The sequence below is a fragment of the Chiloscyllium plagiosum genome, unplaced genomic scaffold (assembly GCF_037043375.1).
Source record: "Chiloscyllium plagiosum isolate Xiang-an unplaced genomic scaffold, Cpla_swu_hap1 HiC_scaffold_13, whole genome shotgun sequence".
NCBI lineage: Eukaryota > Metazoa > Chordata > Chondrichthyes > Orectolobiformes > Hemiscylliidae > Chiloscyllium > Chiloscyllium plagiosum.
In genome coordinates, this window is record NW_028270151.1 from 6,550,516 (window position 1) to 6,573,896 (window position 23,381).

The 23,381-nt window shown below is 42.5% G+C and overlaps 1 protein-coding gene across 7 annotated transcripts in view; it reads right to left on the reverse strand.

Moving 5' to 3' along the window:
- Window positions 1-23,381, reverse strand: part of LOC122556221 (transcription factor Dp-2-like) — a 203,316-nt gene that overhangs the window by 19,233 nt on the left and 160,702 nt on the right. For 5 of the 7 annotated variants that reach the window (XM_043702791.2, XM_043702793.2, XM_087993307.1 and 2 more), the window contains 3 exons: window positions 10,973-11,135; window positions 7,853-7,999; window positions 1,876-1,944 (listed from right to left, as the gene is read on the reverse strand). In XM_043702791.2, coding sequence (XP_043558726.1) covers window positions 1,876-1,944; window positions 7,853-7,999; window positions 10,973-11,135 — 379 coding nt within the window. The remainder of the gene's footprint in view (window positions 1-1,875; window positions 1,945-7,852; window positions 8,000-10,972; window positions 11,136-23,381) is intronic. The other 2 variants (XM_043702792.2, XM_043702794.2) reach the window with 2 other exon arrangements.

Here is a 23,381-nt window from a genome sequence, read left to right on the forward strand (position 1 = left end):
ATTAATGAAAGGGCATTTCTTAGACGGAGTTCTTGCTGTAGTATAATACTTGGTCAGCTCTCAAATACTGGCTTGTAATGAACTTGATGGAATTGAAATAACTCACATTAGGTGCTATAATTTAGAACAGTCACAAATTGCATCGTGACATATGCATCTAATAAACAGGATATTGCCTTTTAAATAGTGTACAAAACGATGTATCATTATAGTGGCAAATGTCTCGAAATATAATTCCACAACAGAATCTGAAGATTAACTATTTTTATTTCAATGCATCTATATTGTGGAAGAACATCTATGGTACTTTCCAAGAGTGTCGAAGGAAGAAAATGGATTGTAAGTGACCAAAGGAGTTATAAAAAGAGCTGACAAACTAGGAAAGGTGGTCAAGAAGGTGCATGGCATGCTTGCCTTCACTGGTTGGGGCACAGAGTATAAAGGTTGGCAACAAAAACAGAAATTTCTGGAAAAACTCAGCAGGTGACCCTAATTCTGATTTCTCTCCACAGATGCTGCATGACCTGCTGAGCTTTTCCAGCAAATTCTGATCATGCAGCATCTGTGGACAGAAATCAGAATTAGGGTCACCTGCTGAGCTTTTCCAGAAATTTCTGTTTTTGTTTTTGATTTACAGCATCCGCAGTTCTTTTGATTTTTATCAAAATTGGCAAGTCATGTTGTGGCTGGATAGGACTTTAATTTGGTTACATTTGGAATGCTGTGTTCAGTTCTGGTCCCCACACGACTAGAAGGATGTGAAGGCTTTGGAGAGGCTACAGAAAAGGTTTAACAGGATGTCACGTGGTCTGGAGGGTATAAGCTATGCAGAGAGATTGAACAGATTCAGCTTGTTTTCACTTGAACGTCGGAGGCTGAGGAATGACCTGATAGATGTTTACAAAATTATGAAAGGCATAAATAGAATGGATAGTTGAAGTCCTTTTCCCAGGGTAAAAATGTCAATCACTAGGGGACATAGGTTTAAGATAAAAGGGGAAAGATTAAAGGAGATGTGAGAGGTAGGTTTTTTACACAGAAGGTGGTGGAATGTGCTGCCAGAGGGGGTGGTGGAGGCAGATACAACAGCAATTTTTAAGAGGCATCTTGACAGATACATGAATAGGCAGGGAACAGAGGGATATGGACTGCGTAGCAGCAAAAGGTATAGAAAGGTGTCAGATGTCAGTCTAGGCTTGGTGGGCCTAGGGGCCTGTTCCTGTGCTGTACTGTTGTTTTTTTCTTTTTAATTTGCTGATGATTTGAGGCTAATATCACACAATAGCTTCTAAGGTTCAGAGGTGCCAAATGAGGAAAGATACAAATGGAGGCAAGCCACATAATGGGGAGAAGGATGGATGAGATCAAGAAAGAGAAAAAAAAAGGTGACATTTTTAAAGATATTTTCTCTTTGGCAGCTCAGAGGTAACACTGTAAGATTGAGACCAGGTCCCTTACCTCAGTGATGGAACATGGCTTGTGTGTTAAGGAGGATCTTAACAAATAGGCCAATCAGCTATTAACACTTGCAATTACAAATGCCGCATTATTAAGGGAAGTAAAATACTACATTTTTCTCTCAACAAATCTATTTGCACAGCCAACAATTTAAAGGCTTAAGTATGCACAGCACAACAACTGCCAAACCTGAGTAATGTAACTCTCACATTCATGCATTATTCCACTGTAGTGGCATCATGCGATACAGACCTCTCACAAAAACCTGTTCACGTTAATTTACTCCCTTCATCTTTATCCCGACATGAAGACTCAAAGGCTTAATTACACTTCAATCACAAACATGAGCACTGCTGGTGCAATTATTCTGTCAAACAACTAAATAGATTTTATATGGACCATAGTTGTGTCTGTTACCTGCAGTATCAATTCTTCAAGCTGAGCCCTCTTTTGTTTAATTCGTTCTATTCGTCTCTGTTTCTCCACCTGAAAATTAAACTGCTACCATTAGAACACAAAGTAAAGCGTAGTGGAGTGGTACTGGTGTAGAATAGGGGTTCCTAATGGGAAGGGCAATAGGGAGGTTGCCACAAGTTTTCTAAAGGATCCAACAAAACAGGCCTTGCAGTTAAGGATTTTTAAACTGATCAAGTGGATTCCACCTTCCCGGAGGGTTGACTGGACATTTTTGGGCTGATTAAGAACACAGCATCACGTAGTTAAGGTGCAGGGATTCTGTTAAGGTGCTCTTTGGAAAACAGATTGGCCAAATCACTCATACAGATTCAGCAGAGTCACTGGATTCTCACTGAAGAGCCAGAGAGCGCTCAGGGAACAAGAGGGCAAGATTTGAATACACAATAGAAAGAAAATCTTTCAAGAAACATAAGAGAATTTAAATCTTGTTGAGGGGAACATTTCAAATTTGCAGAAACAGAGGGAGCACAAAATACAAGTGAACATAGCGGAAAGTGAAGGATAATACTATTTGTCCGTGTATAGGAACTTTTCACAAAACTCAAAAATATCCTATTAGACCTACTGAAGAATTCAGAACTGAATTAGACCAATGTCTACTTTGGGTGTTTTGATGTTGCCGTGAAGCTAACTTTTCCCTTATTGAGTTTAGCAATTCAAGATGCCTGCAGCATGTAGATAACATTCAAGTAGTGCCTCCAACACAACACATCCTCCACAGATGCTTCAACTAAGCATTTTCAGAGCTGATTTGACACTGAAGAGTGTTACAGGATATGCCAGACAGATAACTATTGAACTAGGTAAGTAATGACGAGCAAGGTTTATCAAGACTTTTAAAGGTGCAGAGAAGTAAAGAAACAGAGGTCCACTGAGGCAATTCCGAGCTTTCGGACTAACCAACTGAAGACTAGAAGATCTAGAAGCAGTAACAGGCCACTCAGCCCTTCAAGTCTGCTTTACCATTGAGTAAGACTATGGCTGATCTGATTTTAACCTCAAATATACGTCCCTGTCTATCACCAATAGTCTTTCATCGTTTTGATAATCAAGGAGCTATCCATCTCTATTTTCAAAATATTTAAAGATTTTGCATCCACTGCCTTTTGACATAAAACCCTCTCAGAAATAAAATGTTTCCTGGTCTGGTTTAAATGGGTAGGTCTTTATTTTTAAACGATGCACCCCAGTTTTAGATTCTCCCACAAGAGGAAACATCCTTTCCATAGCACCCGGTCAAGTACCCTTCGTATCTTAAATGTTTCAATTTAAGTCACCTTTGACTTTTTAAAACTCTGGAGGATACAGGCCCAGCCTGCCTAGCAGTGTCTTCTCTATGTCCACTCTATCCAGGCTTCTCAACATTTGCTAAGTTTCAATCCGATCCCTGCCTCATCTTTCTAAACTCCATCGAACGCAGACACAGAGTCCTCAACCGCTCCTCATATGAGAAGCCCTTCATCTCTGGGATCATTCTTGTAAGCATCCTCTGAACTCCTTCCAATGCTTGCACATCCTTCCTTAGATACGGGGCCCAAAACTGCTCACGTATTCCAAATGCATTCTGACCAGAGCCTTATACAGATTCAGCAGTACACCTCTGCTCTTGTATTCTGGCCGTCTTGAAATGAATGCTAACACTGCATTTGCCTTTTTAACCACCAACTGAACCTTCAGAGAATCCTGAACTAGAACTCCCAAGTTTCCTTTTGCTTCAGATTTCCAAAGCCTTTCCCAGTTTAGAAAATACTCTACACCTCTATTCTTTGTACAAAAATGTATAACCTCATCTCCCCTTCACAACTCACTTTCCTACCCACCTTTGTACTGTCGGCAAATTTAGTTACCATATCTTTGGCCCCTTCATCCAAATCATGCCTGAGCACGGATCCCTGTAGCCTACTGCTTGTGACATCCTGCTGGCTGGAAAAAAAAATCAATTTTTTCTCTACTTTCTGCTTCCTGCTGGTCAGACAATTGTCTATCCATGCCAATACGTTACCATCTATATGATAAGACCTCTACATTCAACGTGAACATGGCTGAGCTGATAATTGCTTAAAACTGTGTTGCTGGAAAAGCGCAGCAGGTCAGGCAGCATCAAAGGAGCAGGAGAATCGACGTTTCGGGCATAAACCCTTTTTCAGGAATGAGGAGGGCGTGCCAAGAAGGCTAAGATAAAAGGTAGGGAGGAGGGACTTGGGGGAGGGGCGTTGGGAATGCGATAGGTGGAAGGAGGTTAAGATGAGGGTGATAGGCCGGAGTGGGGGTGGGAGCGGAGAGGTCGGGAAGAAGATTGCAGGTCAAGAAGGCGGTGCTGAGTCTGAGGGTTGGGACTGAGATAAGGTGGGGGGAGGGGAAATGAGAAAGCTGGAGAAATCTGTATTCATCCCTTGTGGTTGGAGGGTGCCTAGGCGGAAGATGAGGCGCTCTTCCTCCAGGCGTCATGTTGCCATGGTCTGGCGATGGAGGAGGCCAAGGACCTGCATGTCCTTGGTGGAGTGGGAGGGGGAGTTAAAGTGTTCAGCCACGGGGCGGTTGGGTTGGTCGGTGCGGGTATCCCAGAGGTGTTCTCTGAAACGTTCCACAAGTAGGCGGCCTGTCACCCCAATGTATAGGAGGCCACATCGGGTGCAGCGGATGCAGTAAATGATGTGTGTGGAGGTGCAGGTGAATTTCTGACGGATATGGAAGGATCCCATGGGGCCTTGGAGGGAAGTGAGGGGGGAGGTGTGGGCGCAAGTTTTGCATTTCTTGCGGTTGCAGGGGAAGGTGCCGGGAATGGAGGTTGGGTTGGTGGGAGTTGTGGATCTGACGAGGGAGTCACGGAGGGAGTGGTCTTTCTGGAACGCTGATAGGGGTGGGGAGGGAAAATATCCTTGGTGGTGGGGTCTGTTTGGAGGTGGCAGAAATGACGGCGGATGATACGATGTATCTGGAGTTTGGTGGTGTGATAGGTGAGGACCAGTGGGGTTCTGTCCTGGTGGTGATTGGAGGGGCGGGGCTCAAGGGCGGAGGAGCGGGAAGTGGAGGAGATGTGGTGGAGAGCATTGTCAACCACGTCTGAGGGGAAATTGCGGTCTTTGAAGGAGGAGGCCATCTGGGTTGTACGGTATTGGAATTGGTCCTCCTGGGAGTAGATGCGGCAGAGGCGAAGGAATTAGGAATATGGGATGGCGTTTTTACAGGGGGGCAGGGTGGCAGGAGGTGTAATCTAGGTAGCTGTGGGAGTCGGTTGGTTTATAGTAAACGTTCGTGTTGAGTCGGTCGTCCGAGATAGAAATGGAGAGGTCTAGGAAGGGGAGGGAGGAGTCTGAGACGGTCCAGGTAAATTTGAGGTGGGGGTGGAAGGTGTTAGTAAAGTGGATGAACTGTTCAACCTCCTCGTGGGAGCACGAGGTAGCGCCGATACAGTCATCGATGTAGCGGAGGAAAAGGGGGGGGGGTGGTGCCAGTGTAGCTGCGGAAGATGGACTGTTCCACATATCCTACGAAGAGGCAGGCATAGCTGGGGCCCATGCGGGTGCCCATGGCTACTCCTTTCGTTTGGAGGAAGTGGGAGGATTGGATAGAGAAGTTGTTCAGAGTGAGGACCAGTTCAGTCAGTCGAAGGAGGGTGTCAGTGGAAGGGTACTGGTTGGTACGGCGGGAAAGGAAGAAGCGAAGGGCTTTGAGTCCTTCGTGATGGGGGATGGAGGTGTACAGGGACTGGATGTCCATGGTGAAGATAAGGCGTTGGGGACCGGGGAAGCAAAAATCATGGAGGAGGTGGAGGGTGTGGGTGGTGTCCCGAACGTAGGTGGGGAGTTCTTGGACTAAGGGGGACAGGACCATGTCGAGGTATGCAGAGATGTGTTCGGTGGGGCAGGAGCAGGCTGAGACAATGGGTCGGCCAGGGTGGTCAGATTTGTGGATTTTGGGCAGGAGGCAGAAACGGGCGGTGCGGGGTTGTGGGACTATGAGGTTGGAGGCGGTGGATGGGAGATCCCCCGAGGTGATGAGGTTATGGATGGTCTGGGAGATGATGGTTTGGTGGTGGAAGGTGGGGTCATGGTCAAGGGGGCAGTAGGAGAAGGTGTCCACGAGCTGGCGTTTAGGTCGGTGCGCCAAACTACTACCGCGCCATCTGCTCCAGGGGTGTGCCAAAGATATTTTCTGTTTAGAGATGCTAAGTGAGTGCTGAATTTCTGGAACTGACTGCACAAGGAAGCTTCCCACATGGACAGTTGCTGAAGGCAGTGGTATTGTTTAGTAATCCAGAGGTACAGGCTCATACTTTGGGGACACAAGTTGAAATCCTACCATGGCAGTTGCTGAAATTTAAATGCAATTAATAAAAAATTTATAAGAATTATTCATGGATATCTCTGATTAGGTTAGAATTTATTGTCTATCCCTAATTGCTCGAGGTGTTGCCTTCTTGAACTGCTGCAGTCCATGGGAAAGCCAGCCTCAGTAACGGTGCCATGAAAAGTATCATTGGCTATCATCTGGTTCACCAATGTCCTTTAGGGAAGGAAATCTGTCTTCCTTATGCAGTCTGGCCAATAGACGACTACAAACCCATAGCACTTCGGCTGATTCTTAGCGGCACTCCAAAGTGGTTTTGCAAGCTACCCAGTTCAAGGGCAATTTGAGAAGGGCAATAAATGCTGGTCTTGCTAGTGGTGCCCACATCCCATGAAAGAATAAAGAAACATAGAAACATTTAAAGGAGAATCAGATATATTTGGGGATTTTATGAGGTCTTAGTTTTGTGACCAAAACAGATTGTGGAATAAGATTTCATCCCACACCTTCCTGTGTTTCTAAATTATTAGATACCATAATAAAATGCTTTCCACTACATATGGTGCTAATAATTAAAGATAGCTGCTGTAGGCAACCTAGCAAAGCAGTCTAATTTATATCACCCAACAGTGCAACAGAATGGGAAAACACAGAATTACGCTTACAATTTCCCACACAAGTGATTTTCTGTTTCAGTCATCATGTCAGGGGCCAAAGTCAGTGAAGGTCCTGACCTATCGCACAGAGAAGCTAGAGTCAAAGAGGGAGTCAAGCCAGGCTACTCTCCTATACTTCTTTAGTAGCTACTAAAAGATTAACAGTGTAACCATCTTGGCAGAACATAGGCAGCCTGGATTCTTGGCTGTGGAAACATATTTATCAACCATAAAGAGAACAAAACATGGGATAATGGAAGGAAAAGCCTGAAGCTAAGAAATTAACAAAGGAGTGCAAGCATTCTAGGCAAGAAATATCCGTGGCACAAAAATGAAATATGTTTGTATTTATATCAAGCCATCATAATCTCAGGATAACCCAAAGCACTTTATAGCTGGAGTAGTCTAAAATATGATCAAGTAACAGAAGAACACAACAGCCAAACTGTACTGACTGTCCACAAAAATGTCCCTAATCCTCTATTTAATGACACTGGACCAGGGATAAAGATCAGCTGGGAGAATTCCCCTGTTGTTGTACAAAACAATGCTACGGAATTTTTCACATCCACCTAACAGTGTGCCTGTTTAACAGTTCTTCTAAAAGGAGGTACCCTCGGACAGTGCAGCAATCCTTCAGTGCTGAATCTGCCTCAGGTTATGAACTCAAGTTTCTGGGTTGAGACTTGAATCCACAATCTTCTGACACAGATGAGTGCTGTCCACTGAATCATAGTTGGCACTAAAAATACAACTGAACACAAAACAAATGTGTGAAAAACTATCTACTGAATCTTGGCAAGCTATAAAATTACCTTCCTGGGATGATCTAAACCAATTTGCAGCTTTGTCTGATCCAACTGTCCTGATTCTTAATGCTTTGAATTGCTAAGCTCTGAGCAAATGTAAGCCTTATCGTACACTCGGAGTGGATACGAGTTGATATTTCAACACGATCCAAATAAACTCACCTCGAGATTCTGAAATTCCTGAGCAGAGTTTGTGGGAAGCCCAATCCATCGTATTTCTTTCTTTTCTTTAGAAATTATGTTCATAGCCATCAGTACGTTAAGTGCATCGTAAACACGGCGCCGAATGTTCTTTTGATCATAAGCCTGCTGAAAGAGGACGTGCAAAGCAAACCAAATTTAAAGATGAACATTTCTTTGAACTTACTCATTAATTTGGAACAACTAAACCACATAATTCTGAAATGTTATTGTGCAGGCCTTTATTTCAACTTACAACAATGTTAATGCCATAAATGCTAAATTCTCTTTTAAACTTGTTTTACATTTAATTGAAGATCTGTGGATCAGGTTCATTATTAGATTAATCTGAGTTAGGTAACAGAGGGTTGCTTTATAAGGCGCTCCAAGATCTTTGTGAATGTGTTCTAGGAACAGGAGGATGTCATTCAGCCAGCCCTTTGAGTCTGTTCAACCATTCAATATGATCATGGCTGATCATCCAACTCAGTCCCCTCCCTTCCCACTTTCTCAGCACATCCTTTGATTCTTTTAGCCCCAAGAACTATATCCAATTTCTTCTTGAAAACATTCCACATTTGGCCTCAACCATTCCAAAGGCTCACCATTCTCTGGCTGAAGAAATTTCTCCTCATCTCAGCCCTAATTGGCCGACTTAGACATTCTATACTCACACATATATGCTCTCTCTCTCACACTCACAACCCCCCACCCCAGACAGACACACACACACACACACATACACATATACATTTGTGGAGTGAATTTGTACTTGCAAAGTTACATTGTACTTTCCTCAAAAACTGCATGAATTCATGCAAGACTCTGTTAACTCACTTTTTAGATTAGAATCAGTCTAAACATTATGGCACAGACAGGGAACACAGGGGGCTAACACCTTCAACATATTATCTGGCTAACATCAATTGTTACAGTTAACCTGAGAATGTAATCTTTTAAAAAAAAGTTTTGTGATTTACACATGAAAGAAGTGAAACTATCATGGTATTCGAACAGGTGAAAGACTCAACAAACAATCAAGGTATTTTTCAATGTATAATTTCAGTTACATCACACTGTAAAACTTTTGCTATAAATTCTGTGCCTTACAATTGTGTCTTCCACAACCACCTGATGAAGGAGCAGCGCTCCGAAAGCTAGTGCTTCCAAATAAACCTGTTGGACTATAACCTGGTGTTGTGTGATTTTTAACTAATTGGCTGACTCAGTGTCTATATAGACTGTGACCCCCATGTTCTGGACTCCCCTGGTCATTGGGAACATCCTTCCTGTGTTTACCCTGTCTAATCTTGTTAGAATTTTAGAGATTGCATCTCATTTTTCTAAACTCCGGTGAACACAGTGCTAAGTGATCCAGCACCTCTTCATACGTCAGTGTTGCTGTGCCAGGGATCAGTCTGGTAAACCTTTGTTATCCTCCCTCCATCGTTGGAAAATCCTTCCTCAGAGACGGAGACCAAAACTGCACACAATACTCTCGGTGTGGTCTCACCAAGGCCCTGTACAATTTCAGCAAGATATCCCAGCTCCTATACTTGAATCCTGTGGCTATGAAGAACAACAGACCATTTGCCTTCTTTACCATTTTCTGCACCTGCCTGCTTACCTTCAGTTACTCATGTAAAAGGACACCCAGGGCTCGCTGCACCTCACCCTTTCCCAGTTTATTGCCAGTCAGATAATAATCTGCCTTCCTGTTTTTGCTACCAAAGTGGATAATGTTATATTTATCCACATTATACTTCATTGACCTTGCATTTGTCCACTCGCTCAACCTGCCCAAACCACATTGAAGCATCTTAGCATCCTCCCACTCAGTGTTGTATCATCTGCAAATAGTGGAAGATAAACAAGCGAATCCAAGTTCTAGCAACACCATGGGGGTTCTTGGCAACGCTTGAGGAGATCACAAGGATAATAAAGGATGAGACTGTAGAGAAATGTTATCATTGGAATGAGAATGTTAATATTGAGATATTCATAAACTAGCATCCATCCAGGGGGCACAGTATTGAGGCTTGTGCAGGACTTTCTGAGGTTTAGCATATAGGATGAAGAGGTTTGGATCACCTTAACTACATGGAGTCTGGTCACTAGAGGATTGGAATAATTAAGCCTGGAAGCATCAATGACAAAAACATGAAAGTGGTTTCAACAACAGTTGGACTGAGATAAATGGGAATATGTGCAGAGTTCCAGCACGGTTTGTAGGTGGCCTTTATGATTGAAGAGGATATGGGGGTCAAAAGGACAAAGTTTGCAAACTTCAACCAAGGTCAGTTGCTAAGCAGAGGGTTGAGATTGGATATTTAAGTTAAGGAATTTGTAACAAAAGCTGAAGGTAGTGGCTTTGGGTTTCCTGATGATGTTTACAGAATGTTTATGGCACAGGAGGAGGCCATTCAGCCCAACATGCTTGCACTGTTTAGTTGGAGCAAACTGCATTTTATTCAGAATGGAATGTCAGGCAAGTGGGCTGACGATACAGAGATAGCAAAGGGACTTAGAAAGCAACTGGAGAGCTAAAACCGATTGCAGTCAGTGCACACATGAAACCAGATGCTGTGTCTTTAGATAACACTGAAAGGCAGCACGAAACATGGAAGAGAAAGAAGATAAAGATTGATACACAAGGGTCTCTGGAAGTCACAACACAGGTACAGAATACCACTATTGGAGACGTTCAGGGATGCAATTGAATAAAAAATGGATGACACTCATTGAGTATGTACAAACCCATATACAAATTTACACAAAATTATTACAGAGTTAGCAAGGATATTTACTTATTAGATCACACTGCTTTACAAAACACATTTTTCAGCATTGCAAATCATAACCCAGCTTCTTATGGTATTTATAAAATATAGGGTGAAAAGCACTACGTGCAGGGTACTGCTTAGAATGAGAGATTAGATGTGTAGGGATCAGCTGACATAAGTGCTACAGAAGATTTCTTTACAGTACATTGTTCTTATATGTGAAGGTCAAATGGGTAAGGAGGGACACCATAAATGAGAGATTATTAACTGAACTGATCGTAGTGGAATTTGACTTGTTATGAAGGACTCTCCGACTTACAGAATCTGAAGACATGTGAGTACTTGAATTACTGAACTCTGCCACGAGCTCATCAGCCACTTCATTATACGAGGTAGTTCCCTTCCGCTGCACCTTCTCACACACCTTCATCGAAAAGTGTCGTAATCCCTTTCCATTCTTTTCTCCCTTTTTGCTTCTTTTGCTAAAACAAGAAATGACAGCAGATTTTACACTTCACTTATGCAGTGCTTTTTAGATTTATTTGATGTGTGCAACCAAGAGTACAGGCAAAGCCTTTTTAACCTTGTATTTTTATTTTTTTTGTCACAGTTACAGTACCACTTATGTACCACAATACCACTGTCTGTGGAGGCGACAGCCTAGTGGTATTATTGCATGACTATTATTCCAGAAACCCAGAATAATGTTCTGGGGACCTGGGTTCAAATCCTGGCATTGCAGATAGTGGAATTTGAATTCAATTTTAAAAAAAATCTGGAATTAAGAGTCGACTGACGGCCATAAGACCATTATAATTTGTTGGAAAAACTCATCTGGTTCACGAATGTCCTTTAGGGAAGGAAATCTGCCATCCTCACTTGGCCTGGCCTACATGTGACTCCAGACCCACAGCAATGTGGTTTACTCTGAAATTGCCTCACAAGCCACTCAGTTGTATCAATCACTAGAAAGTCACAAGAAAGAAATGAAACCAGACAGACCACCTGGCATCGACCTTGGAACCGGAAAAGACAACGGCAAAAACACAAACAGCCCTGTCAGCCATGCAAAGTCCTCATTACTAACATCTGGGGGCTAGTGCCGCAATTGGGAGATGAGTCAAGATGACTCACAGATGAGTCAAGCAACAATCTAACATAGTCACTCTTACAGAATCATACCTTACAGATAACACACCAGACACCACCATTACTATCCCTGGTTATGTCCTGTCCCACTGGCAGGACAGACCCAGCAGAGGTGGCAGCACAGTGGTATACAGTCGGGAGGGAGTTGCCCAGGGAGTCCTTGGTGTTGTCTCTGGACGCCATGATGTCTCATGGCTTCGGCTGAAGAATCACATCTCCTCCATGTTGAACAACACTTGGAGGAAGCACTGATGGTGGGAAGGGTGCAAAATGTACTCTGGGTGGGGGCTTTCAATGTCCACTACCAAGAGTGACTCGGCAGCAGCGTGGCTGATCGAGCTGGTCTGGTCCTAAAGGATAAAACTGCTAGACTGGGTCTGCGATAGGTGGTGAAGGAACCAACAAGAGGATAAAATATATACTTGACCCCACATCCTTACCAATCTGCTGGCTGCAGATATATCTGTCCATGACAGTACAGGTGAAAGTGACCACTGCACTGTCCTTATGGAGACATAGTCCTGCCTTCACATTGAGAATACCCTCAATCATGTTGTGTGTCATGATCACCGTGCTAAATAAGACAGACTTCAAACAGATCGAGCAACTCAAGACTGGGCATCCATGAGGCACTGTGGGTCATTAACAGCAGCAGAATTGTACTCAAGCACAATCTGTAATGTCATGGCCTGGCATATCCCCCACTCAACCATTACCACCAAGCCAGGGGATCAACCCTAGTTCAATGGATACCAGTCTCCAGCCAATTCGATTCACACCGCATGATACTAAGGAATGGTTGAAGGCACTGGATACTGCAAAGGCAATGGGCCCTGATAACCCATTACGGCAACAGTGGAAGACTTGTGCTCCAGAACTTGCCGCTCCCCTAGCCAAGCTTGTCCAGTACAGTTACAACACTGGCATCTACCTGACAATGTAGAAAATTGCCCAGCTATGTCCTGTACACAAAAAGCAGGACAAATCCAACCTGGCCCATTATCATCCAATCAGTCTACTCTCCATCATCAGTAAAGTGATGCAAGGGGTCAGTAACAGAGCTATCAAGCAGCACCTGCTCAGCAATAATCTGCTCAGTGACGCCCAGCTTGGGTTCCCCCAGGGCCACTCAGCTCCTGACCTCATTACAGCCTTGGGTCAAACCTGGATAAAAGAGCTGAATTCCAGAGGTGAGGTGAGAATGACAGCCCTTGACATGAAGGCCGCATTGTACAGAGTATGGCATCATGGAGCCCTAGCAAAACTGGAAAAAATGGGTATCATGGGGCAAACACTCCACTGGTTAGAGTGGCACAAAGGAAGATGGTTGTGGTTGTGGAGGGTCAGTCATCTTAGCTCCAGGACATCTCTGCAAGAGTCCCTCAGGGTAATGCCCTAGGCCCAACAATCTTCAGCTGCTTCATCAATGGCCTTCCCTCTGTCGTAAAAGTGGGGGATGTTCACCGATGATTGCACAGTGTTCAGCACCATTCACAACTCCTCAGATACTGAAGCAGTCCGTGCTCAAATGAACAAGATATGGACAATGTCCAGGCTTGGGCTGGCAAGTGGTAAATAACATTCGCGCCACACAATGACCATCACCAATAAGAGACACTCTAACCACCGCCCCTTGACATTCAACAGTATTACCTTCACTGAATCCCCCACTGCCAACATCTTTGGGGTTACCATTGTTCAGAAACTCAATTGGACTTACCATATAAACACAGTGGCTACAAGTGCAGGTCAGAGACTAGGGATACTGCGGCGAGTAACTCACCTCTTGACAACCTGAAGTCTATCCACCATCTACAAGGCACAAGTCAGGAGTATGTTGGAATACTCCACACTTGCCTGGATGGGTGCAGCTCCAACAAAAACCAAGAAGCTTGACACCATCCAGAACAAAGCAACTCGCTTGATTGGCACCACATCTACAAATATTCAATCCCTCCACCACCGGCACTCAGTAGCAGCAGTGTGTACTATCTACAAGATACACTACAGAAATTTCAACAAAGATCTCTAGACAGCACCTTTCAAACCTATGACCACTTCCATCTAGAAGGACAAGGGCAGCAGTTACTTGGGAACACCACCACCTTCAAGTTTCCCTCCAAGCCACTCACCATCCTGACTTAGAAATATACCGCCGTTCCTTCACTGTTGTTGGGTCAAAATCCTGGAAATCCTTCCCTGCCGGCATTGTGGGTCAACCCACAGCAAGTGGTCTGCAGCAGTTCAAGAAGGCAGCTCACCACCACCTTCTCAAGGGGCAAACAGGGATGGGCTATCAATGCTGGCCCAGCCAGTGACACCCAAGTCCTACAATTGAATAAAAAAACTACCTGTTTTCTTAGCACTAACTGCACTCATACTTTCAAGGAAATATGTATTTGCATTCTTAAGTTTCAAATGCCTCCATGCTTTTCATGTTTCAGCTAACATTTCAGTACCATACTTGGGGAGTGGTGGATAGTCAGAGGGTGCTCTCTCTTATAACAAGTGTTAAACTAAACTACTGGTTTAGTAGATACAAAATATTCCATGGGTTGGATTTGAAATAACTCCACAAAGGCAGGTATCCCAAAACCGAGTCACCCCTTATTTACATGTGAACTGTCCTTGACACTGCTCCGGCTTCCTCAGAGTCAGTTGCCAGAGGCTCTACTTACACTGAGAGTAAACAGAGCCTCTGACACTCCTGTTTATTTTTTATTTTCTTTCTTTTCTCTGTTTTTTCTCTTTCCTTTTTCTTTTTTGTCTAGCAGCAGCAATGCTTATTTTTTCCCAGCATCCATGTCGCGGTTGTGCAGGTGTCAGACACCGTAAAAAACAACAAGTGTGTAAATCTTTATTTATATTCCACCAACAGGAAGAAATGAAATACCCAAATGGCCAGTGACACTGCCCTGCTCAAAGGGACACTCCTGTTTATATCTGTCAGCCAAGACTCCCTGATTGGGGCTGTTAATCTGGTCCAATCAGGGAATTTATATTCTGGCTGACCTTGTTCTAATCACTACAGGATTCAGTTCAGATTTGGTGATGGATAGCCACCATTGTCACACAGCAGGCTGTACATCCCATTACTGTCTGAAGACAAACTGATCTTTGAAAAGTCTGTGGTAAGGATGGGTAATGTGGGAAACTGGCTTATTGGCTAATTAGGCTCAGTATCAAGCCACTTAATATTCCTGACCCCACAAGACTTGATGATACCTCAGGACATCTCCCAAACTCTCATTTGTGCGCTTCTGAAAATCACCAAAATTGGGACTGCCTTCTGAAGAGCACCAATATTGGGATTGCCCGTGGCTTATCAGGGGAGATCCCTCTTTCAAAGGCTCTCGCTCCCCTTACAGACAAACTACCCCACCTCTTCCTTTTTGTTAACCCTAACCTACCCCATTCTCTACACATCCAAAACACCAAATTCAGCCCCATGACAGGGGGTGCAGAGGAGATTCACCAGCATGCACCTGGGATGAAAATTCTTAATTAGGAGGTCAGACAGGATAGGATGGGCTTGTTTTCCCTGGAGCATAGGTGGCTGAGGAGGCATCTGATTGAAATTACAACAGAATAAATTATGTGAATCTCTTTACCATGACAGATGTGTCTAAGACCAGAAGGCATAAGTTTAAGGTGAGGGGGATATGGTTTAGAGGAAATCTGAAAAAGGCAGCGGTAAAAACATGAAGCATGCTGCCTGAGAAGGTGGAGGACAAGCAGGAGGCTGGAAGAACACAGCAAGCCAGGCAGCATCAGAAAGTAGAGAAGTCAACTCTCCACCTCCTGATGCTTCCTGGCTTGCTGTGTTCTTCCAGCCTACTGCTTGTCTGCCTTGGATTGTAGCTTCTGCAGTTTTTTTATCTCTAACTGAGAGGGTGGTGGAGGCAGGTACTCTTAAGAAGCATATGGATGAGCACTTAAAATGCGAGGGTATAGTAGACTATGGATCAAGTGCAGGTAAATGGGGTCAGCACAGACATAGTGGGCCGAAGCGTCAGTATCTATGCTGTATGACCCGATGACATTCTTCTAGGTATTTATGCAGCATGTTTCCCAATCAACAAAACAGTCTGATTGCTAATTTCTACCAAGTGTTGTTGCTTGGACCTTGTTGTGAGAAATTAGCTGCTGCATTTGCCTATGCTTCTGTAAAATACTTGCATTGATTGGAGAATTTGAAAAATATCACATAAAAGTAGGATGTTCCTTTCAAAATGCATGAAATCATATTCATCTGCATTGTTAGATTTGTCATCAGTTTCCCTATTCTGCTTTCATGAACATTTTCTTGTGATCTGTGCTGTTTAATAAAACTTGCACTCGTTTCACATCCATCAATCAACTATCCACTCTTATATTTCCTCTTTTGCCATGCCCTTCAAGTTTTTGAACAAGTGAAACTGATCACATTTAAGCAATATTAATAACAATCACCAGTTGTGATGTACTGTACGTGAAATAAAAATCTGTGCATTTGATCCAAACTAATAGTTAAAAACCACTGACTTATTTTTCCACATTCAGTTGGCACTGATGGATTCTTTATACATGCATGTCAGGTTATAAGTAAATGTGCCAACGCACTTTGCCGACTGTAGCTGTACAAAACGAATGAACAAATTAACTGTAATTTACGTCATGACCCACAATTTAAAAAGAACCTTACTCCCACATTATTCCGTACAAAGAAAAACAGATCCACTTTGTGTAATAGCAAACAGGGGTGCAATTAGTTGTTTTTTTTGTTAACCTCAAATGGTGAGAAATCAGATCACATTGTCTGAATAATTATGCTCACAATAAAAAAGACTGTGGCTGCCAAGGCAACCTAACCGTACACACACCTTTTCAGGGTATGTTAGCACATACGGAATAGCTCCAAATATGGAGTGTCAAGTACTCAAGTTAAGGAGGAAGGGAGTCTCTAGTTATTTTCTGTCTTGAAGGTGTTTTAGAAACATATATTTATGCAATACAGAGTAGGCATTTAAATTTGGGGCTTATTAAGTAAGGTGAAAACTTGGAACTCTTGCAACCGAAATAGAAACCACTGATCAACAGACTTATGGACACAAGATTGGCTAACTAATAGAAGCTAGAAGTTTGTGTTCAGAGAGGGAACTTTCAGGATGGCAAGCTGCAACTAGTGGAATGATACAGGGATTAGTCCTGGGGCCACAGTTATTTACACTTTCTATTAGTGACTTGGATGAGGAAAGTGAATGTACTGTAGCCAAGTTTGCACATTGCAAAAAAATGATATGAAGTCAAATAGTGAGGATGACACAAAGAGTCTGCAGAGGGATACAGAAAAAGTTAAGTGAGTGGGGGACAAAAAACTTGGCAGATAGAATGTAATGTGGCAAAGTGTGAGGCTATGCACATAGGCAGGAAGAGTAGGGGAGTTGAATGATATGGAATAGGAGGAAGACTGCAGAAAGCCACAGAACAGAGGAACTTCAGCGTCTTGTACATAAATCACAAAAGCTATCATCGAAATTGAGCAGGAAATACAGAAAGCTAATGGAATCTTGGTCCTTATTTCAAAAGGGAATGGAGTATAAAAGTACACAAGTCAAGATTAGAGTGGTGCTGGAAAAGCACAGCAGGTCAGGCAGCATCCGAGGAGCAGGAAAATCAAAGTTTTTCATCATCAGGAAGGATGAAGGGCTTTTGCCCGAAACATTGATTTTCCTGCTCCTTGGATGCTGCCTGACCTGCTGTGCTTTTCCAGCACCACTCTAATCTTGACTCTGATCTCCAGCATCTGCAGTACCCACTTTCGTATGTATAAATGTAATGTCTTGCTAAAACTATACAGGTCGCGAGTTAAGCTGTGAGTAGTTTTAGTTCCTTTAAGTCAAAGGTTCACTAGTTTGATCCCAGGAATGGAGCAATTGTCTTATGAGGAGAAGTTAATTATGTTGGGCCTGTACTCATTGGAGTTCAGAAGAATGAGACATAACCTGATTGAAATGTACCAGATACTTGGGGGCCTTGACAGGGCAGATGTGAAAAGGTTGTTTCCCAGTGTGGGAGTGTACCATCTCAGAATACAGTGATAAGGAGAAATGTAGTGCGTCTATGGAATTCTTTATTTGGAGGTCTGCAGAAACTGTGCTGGTAAGAACATTCAAGACGGAGGTAGATTTTTAATCATTAAGGGAATTAAGGGCTATGGGGAAAAGGCAGGGATGTGGAGCTGAGGATGTATTATATCAACCATAATTTCTTTGAATGGCAAGGTGGACTTGATGAGCCAAATGGCCTATTTCCATTTTTACATCTTATGGTCTTTTGTACTATAACTAACAAAGAGGAATTCACTGCTCTACATTAGGCATGCCTACAGAAATAAGAACATAGATAGAACTATAAAAATGTACTATCCAACTTTCTAAACAATCTCTCTGACTATAGTTAAACTATCACTTTTCCAGAAAAAGCATCCTATTTCCTCTCCGTTACACATCTAAATAATTCATTACCTTGCCTTTGTATATGGAAAAGGTTATGTTTGTGGCACAGGCTCTTTTACTATCTCCTCTGTGATTACATACATGTATCTATGTATTAATCCTTCTCCTGATCTATCACACGTATGATTCTTTTTACCCAATTGTTCACACATTCTCAGAAATCTGTATCCCTGGCAGCATAAGTAAAACAAACAATGCTGTTCCTCACATTCTATGGGAAGGTGAAAATAATCATTTGTGTTGACCTTTCCTACAAAACAGAATTACTTGAAAGCCGACTGAAATTGATTAAAACAAAAAGGTAACATCACCACATTTTGTCACAAAAACTAATTTACCTTCCAAATGGGAACTGATCTAAAACCTGGCATATCAGTAAAACAAACTGTTTTTATCCCCTTCTGGTTTTCCAATACATTTTCAGTCCACAGTAGACAATATTATTTATCTTTAAGGAAGTATATCTTAGAATCTTCCAAGTTCTGTAATTTCTTTTCAACTCTTTCAACACTGTCAGTTATACACAAGATGCTGATCAAGCAGCCGTACACAAACACTCTGCAGTCACAACTATGCTGGACGTGCTAATCAACTAAGTTCCACTTCAGCTTCTGCAAAAACAAGGCACCATCCATATTAGGATCCCGCATTTCAACCTGGTGATTTTTTGGGTGATAAGTGGAGTGGATTGCAAGGTTAGAGAGCACAAGCCCCCCCCTATCATCACCCGGTATTGAAAGGAAAATAGTGTAGCATTAGGGAAAAAAAGTATCCTATCACTAGAAACTGGCCAGGATCAATGAAAACAAAACCAGACACCTACACACATTTAAAACAATCTCCTATGTGAATAACTGATATGTATTGTTTTAAAATAACATATACTAAGGTACTTTGTGAAAACTGTTCCTGCTAAACTGTAAAAACAGGGATCACACATGGCTACAGATAACAACACAACATGGTTGCTGTCTCTTTAAGAAACTACTTTTGCACTGAAAGAAATGGTATGTGTTAGTAAGCAGCTCCAGTAGCTAACCCCTGCGCAGTAAGTTGAGTAGTTGCTAGGTGGCAAAGAAAACCATTCAACTGCTAAAAGGAATCAGTTCAGGATATTGTAACCTATAACAGTGTGAACTAATGAATGAAATAAGGCAATAAGATGGCGACACCTTGCATTGAGCTACTCGAGAGGGGAAATACTTCTGGGAATCTCCCACTTTCTTTTTTAAAAAAGAAATAAAGCTACATTAACAAAGAATGCTGAAATCTTAATTAAATTTGTTAATGCCCCAGAGGGTTTGCTGAATTGCCATTTCATAATGATGTATGAGGCAGTTGCTGAGTGCAACCCTTTAGTGCAGCTACCACATCACCATAATGAAGTAAGATTTCATTTTCACTGTTATTAATATTTAATAAGTTTCTATTCAAGGAAGGAAAAGTATTAGGTTAATTTTCAGGACATGGTAAACTTGTTACTGGCTAAAGTATAAATGACAGCTCATCTTGGGCTTATTTAATTTCAGCAATAATTCAGGAAGCAAAACCAGGAGGAGAATAAAACGCATCACTTCATGTTGTGGCTGGAACAGATGCACACTGCAAAGGGAAATTAAACTGAGCATCATTATTAGGTTTCATGCAAGACAACAGTATTACACGAGTGACTGTGTGCCTCAGGACAGCCACAAATGTGCTAGAAAAGAAAAAGGCACAGGAAAACAAAATATCTAAAATAGGAAACATAACCTTGGTCTAACAAATTGTACATGTAACAAAGTATTTTCCAAAACTGTATTAAGCAAATGTTCTTGTGCAATTGCTTTTTTGGCACACAATCATTTTTTCTTAAGAACTACAATGTCAAAAATGCATTTCTTGAGGACCAATGTTAGGAATACAGGGCCATGATAACTGGTCAGTCACCTATAGCTCCCTGTACATTGGGCTCCTCATTTTACACTGCAGCGTCAGGCAGTTGCAATATAACGAAGGAAGGGCTGAAACAACCGAACAAACAATTCTATTACAAGTGATAGGTATATACACCCATCCCACACTTGGAAATTTACTGGCTGTCACTGGAAGTGTTTTTGTTTTCAAGAATACACAATTTCCGAGGCTAGAAATGTAAAGCTACTTTAGGAGGATCTAGCTTGCTTTTTTCTCCCATTCATTTTGGCTGTGCAACTGATTGTAAAGATACCATCCTTTTGTAGGTCAGTTACAATTGCAAGTCACTACTGCTGCTGTGGACAACTCTGAACAACCCTCTAAAACATGCTGAATTCTGGATCCGCTGCCCTAGGGTCATGTTAATAGCACTCGATGATTCAAGATAATGGAGAAATTGGGAAATTGGTCAGAACTTTGCCAGACCCGTTACCTGTCATTGTATTATTTATACTTGGAAATATATTTTAAAATGTCTTTAATTCAAGATATTGGTATCTCACAAAACTATATAAATTTCTCTCAGTTTATCCAAAGTGATTATTGAGTGTTATATGTGGGCAGACTTGTTCTGTCAAAATTAATTTACCTTCTTTTCTAGACTGGATTGACTTTTCATTCTGCCCAGATACATAAAAATTGATCCGATTTATTGCCACAGTGAAAAGCTTTGTTTACGAGTAGTACAGACAGATCATAGGGTGAAAAAATTAGATAGAGGCATACAGGTTACTCCGCAAAAGGCGTGTGCTAGGCAACATCAACATTAACAAGATCAACATTAGTTGAGGTTAGAGCAGTCCATTCAGCAGTCTATTAACGGAAGGAAGAAGCTGTCCTTAAACCTGCTGGTGTTCAAGCTCCTGTATCTTCTGCCTGACAGAAGCAGTTATAGGAGATCATTACTGGGGTGGCATGAGTCTTTGATGATGTTGACAGCCTTTCTGCAGCAATGAGACGTGTAAATGGGGTCCAAGGTTGGGAGGTTGCCTTCCATGATGGTCTGGGCTGTGCATGCAGCCTTCTGTAATTTCTTACGGTCCTGGGCAGAGCAGTTGGTGTACCAGGCTGTTATGCACCCTGACAGTATGCTTTCAATGGTGCATCTGTAAAAGGTGGCGAGGGTCCTTATGGACAGGCCAAATTTCCTGAGCTGCTTGAGGAAGAAGAGGCATTGTTTTGCCTTCTTGACCATCGCATCTACATGGGAAGTCTATGACAGATTTTCGGTTATTGTCACTTCTAGGAACGTGACGTTCTCCAACCTCTCAACCTCCGCTCCAGTAATGTAGATGGGAGTGTCTTCTCCTCCTTTCTTTCTGAAGTCAATGATCAGTTCTTTAGCTTTGTCGACACAGAAAGAAGTTGTTATTATTGCACCATGACACCAAACCCTCTATCTCCTTCCTATATTCTGACTCATGATTGTTTAATATATCCTACCACAGTGGTGTCAGCAGCAAACTTGTAGGTGGCATCTGTTTGGAACAAATGTTAAACTAGCCTGAGTGATCTCTTTACTGGAGATAAGCAGAACCTGAACCGGTAAGGATGACAGTTGAAGACTGACCTCGAGTCATAGAGTCCTACAACACAGAAACAGAATCTTCGGTCCAACTTGTCCATGCCGACCAAATTTCCAAAACTAAACTAGTTCCAATTGCTTGCATTTAGCCCACATCCCTCTAAATCTTTCCTATTCATATACCTATCCAAATGTCTTTTAAATGTCGAAACTGTACCTGCATCTATCACCTCCTCTGGCAGTTCATTTCAGACATGAACCACCGTCTGCATGAAAAATGTTACTCCTCCAGTCCCTTTTAAATCTTTCTCCTCTCATTTTAAAAATATGCTCCCTCGCTTTGACCTTCCTCTCCCTAGGGAAAATACTTTTTCTATTCATCCTACCCTTGCCTCTCATGACTTTATAAGCCTCTATAAAAGGTCACCCCTCAGCCTCCAATGGTCCAATGAAAAAAGTCCCAGCCTATCCAGCCTTTCCTTATAATTCAAATCCTCCAGTCTTGACAATATCCTGGTAAACCTTTTCTGAATCCTCTTCAATTTAATAATATCTTTCCTATAGCAGGGCAATCAGAACTATACACAGTATTCCAAAAGTGGCCTCACTAATGTCCTGTACAATCACAACATGACAATCTAACTCCTATACCCAATGGTCTCCTATACCCAATGGTCTGAGCGTGCTAAATACCTTCTTAATCACCCTGCCTACCTGTGATGTAGCTTTCAAAGTGAAACTCCTAGTCTCTGTTTGACAACACTGCCCAAGGCCCTACCATGCCCTTGTTTGTTTTACCAAAATGCAACATCTCGCATTTATCCAAATTAAACTCCGTCTGTCACTCCTCAGTCCATTGGCCCATTAGATAAAGATTCCTTTGTATTCTTTGATAACCTTCTTCACTGTTCATTATACCACCAATCTTAGTATCACCTGAAAACTTATTAACTGTGCCTGCTAAATTCTCATCCAAATCAATTACACAAAGGACAACAAAAATGGACGCAGTACAGATCCCTGTGGAACACCGCTGGTCACAGGCCTCCCGTTCAAAAAACAACCCTCTACGACCACCCTCTGCCCTTCATTGTAAATTGCCCTGGCCTGGCCAATCAATGTCCCGAAGGACACATGCAATTAAGGTTGGCAGAAAGGCTCTCGGAAGCTGGAGGAGGGTCAATCAGAAAGGCGTTCAGCTTTGGAAGGACCAGCAAGCTGCAGTAGAGGGTCAGTAAAGTATAGGGTGCTTCGTGAAGGAGGTGCCCTATTGCCAACTTAGAGACATAGAGGTCCTCAGTACAGAGAAAGGTCCTTTGGCCCACTGAATCTATTCTGGTCAAAAACAAGCACTTAACTATTCTAATCGTATTTTCCAGCAACTGACCGATAGCCTTGTAAGCCTTGGCATTGCCAGCGCACATCTAAATACTTGTTAAATGTTACAGGATTTCTGCCTGTAGCACTCTTACAGTCAGTGAGTTCCAGATTCCCATCACACTCTGGGTGTAAAACATTTCTCCACATCCCCTCCCAACCCCCTGCCCCTTACCTTAAATCTATGGGTTTAGGTCAATGATCCCTATATCAAGGAGAAAAGC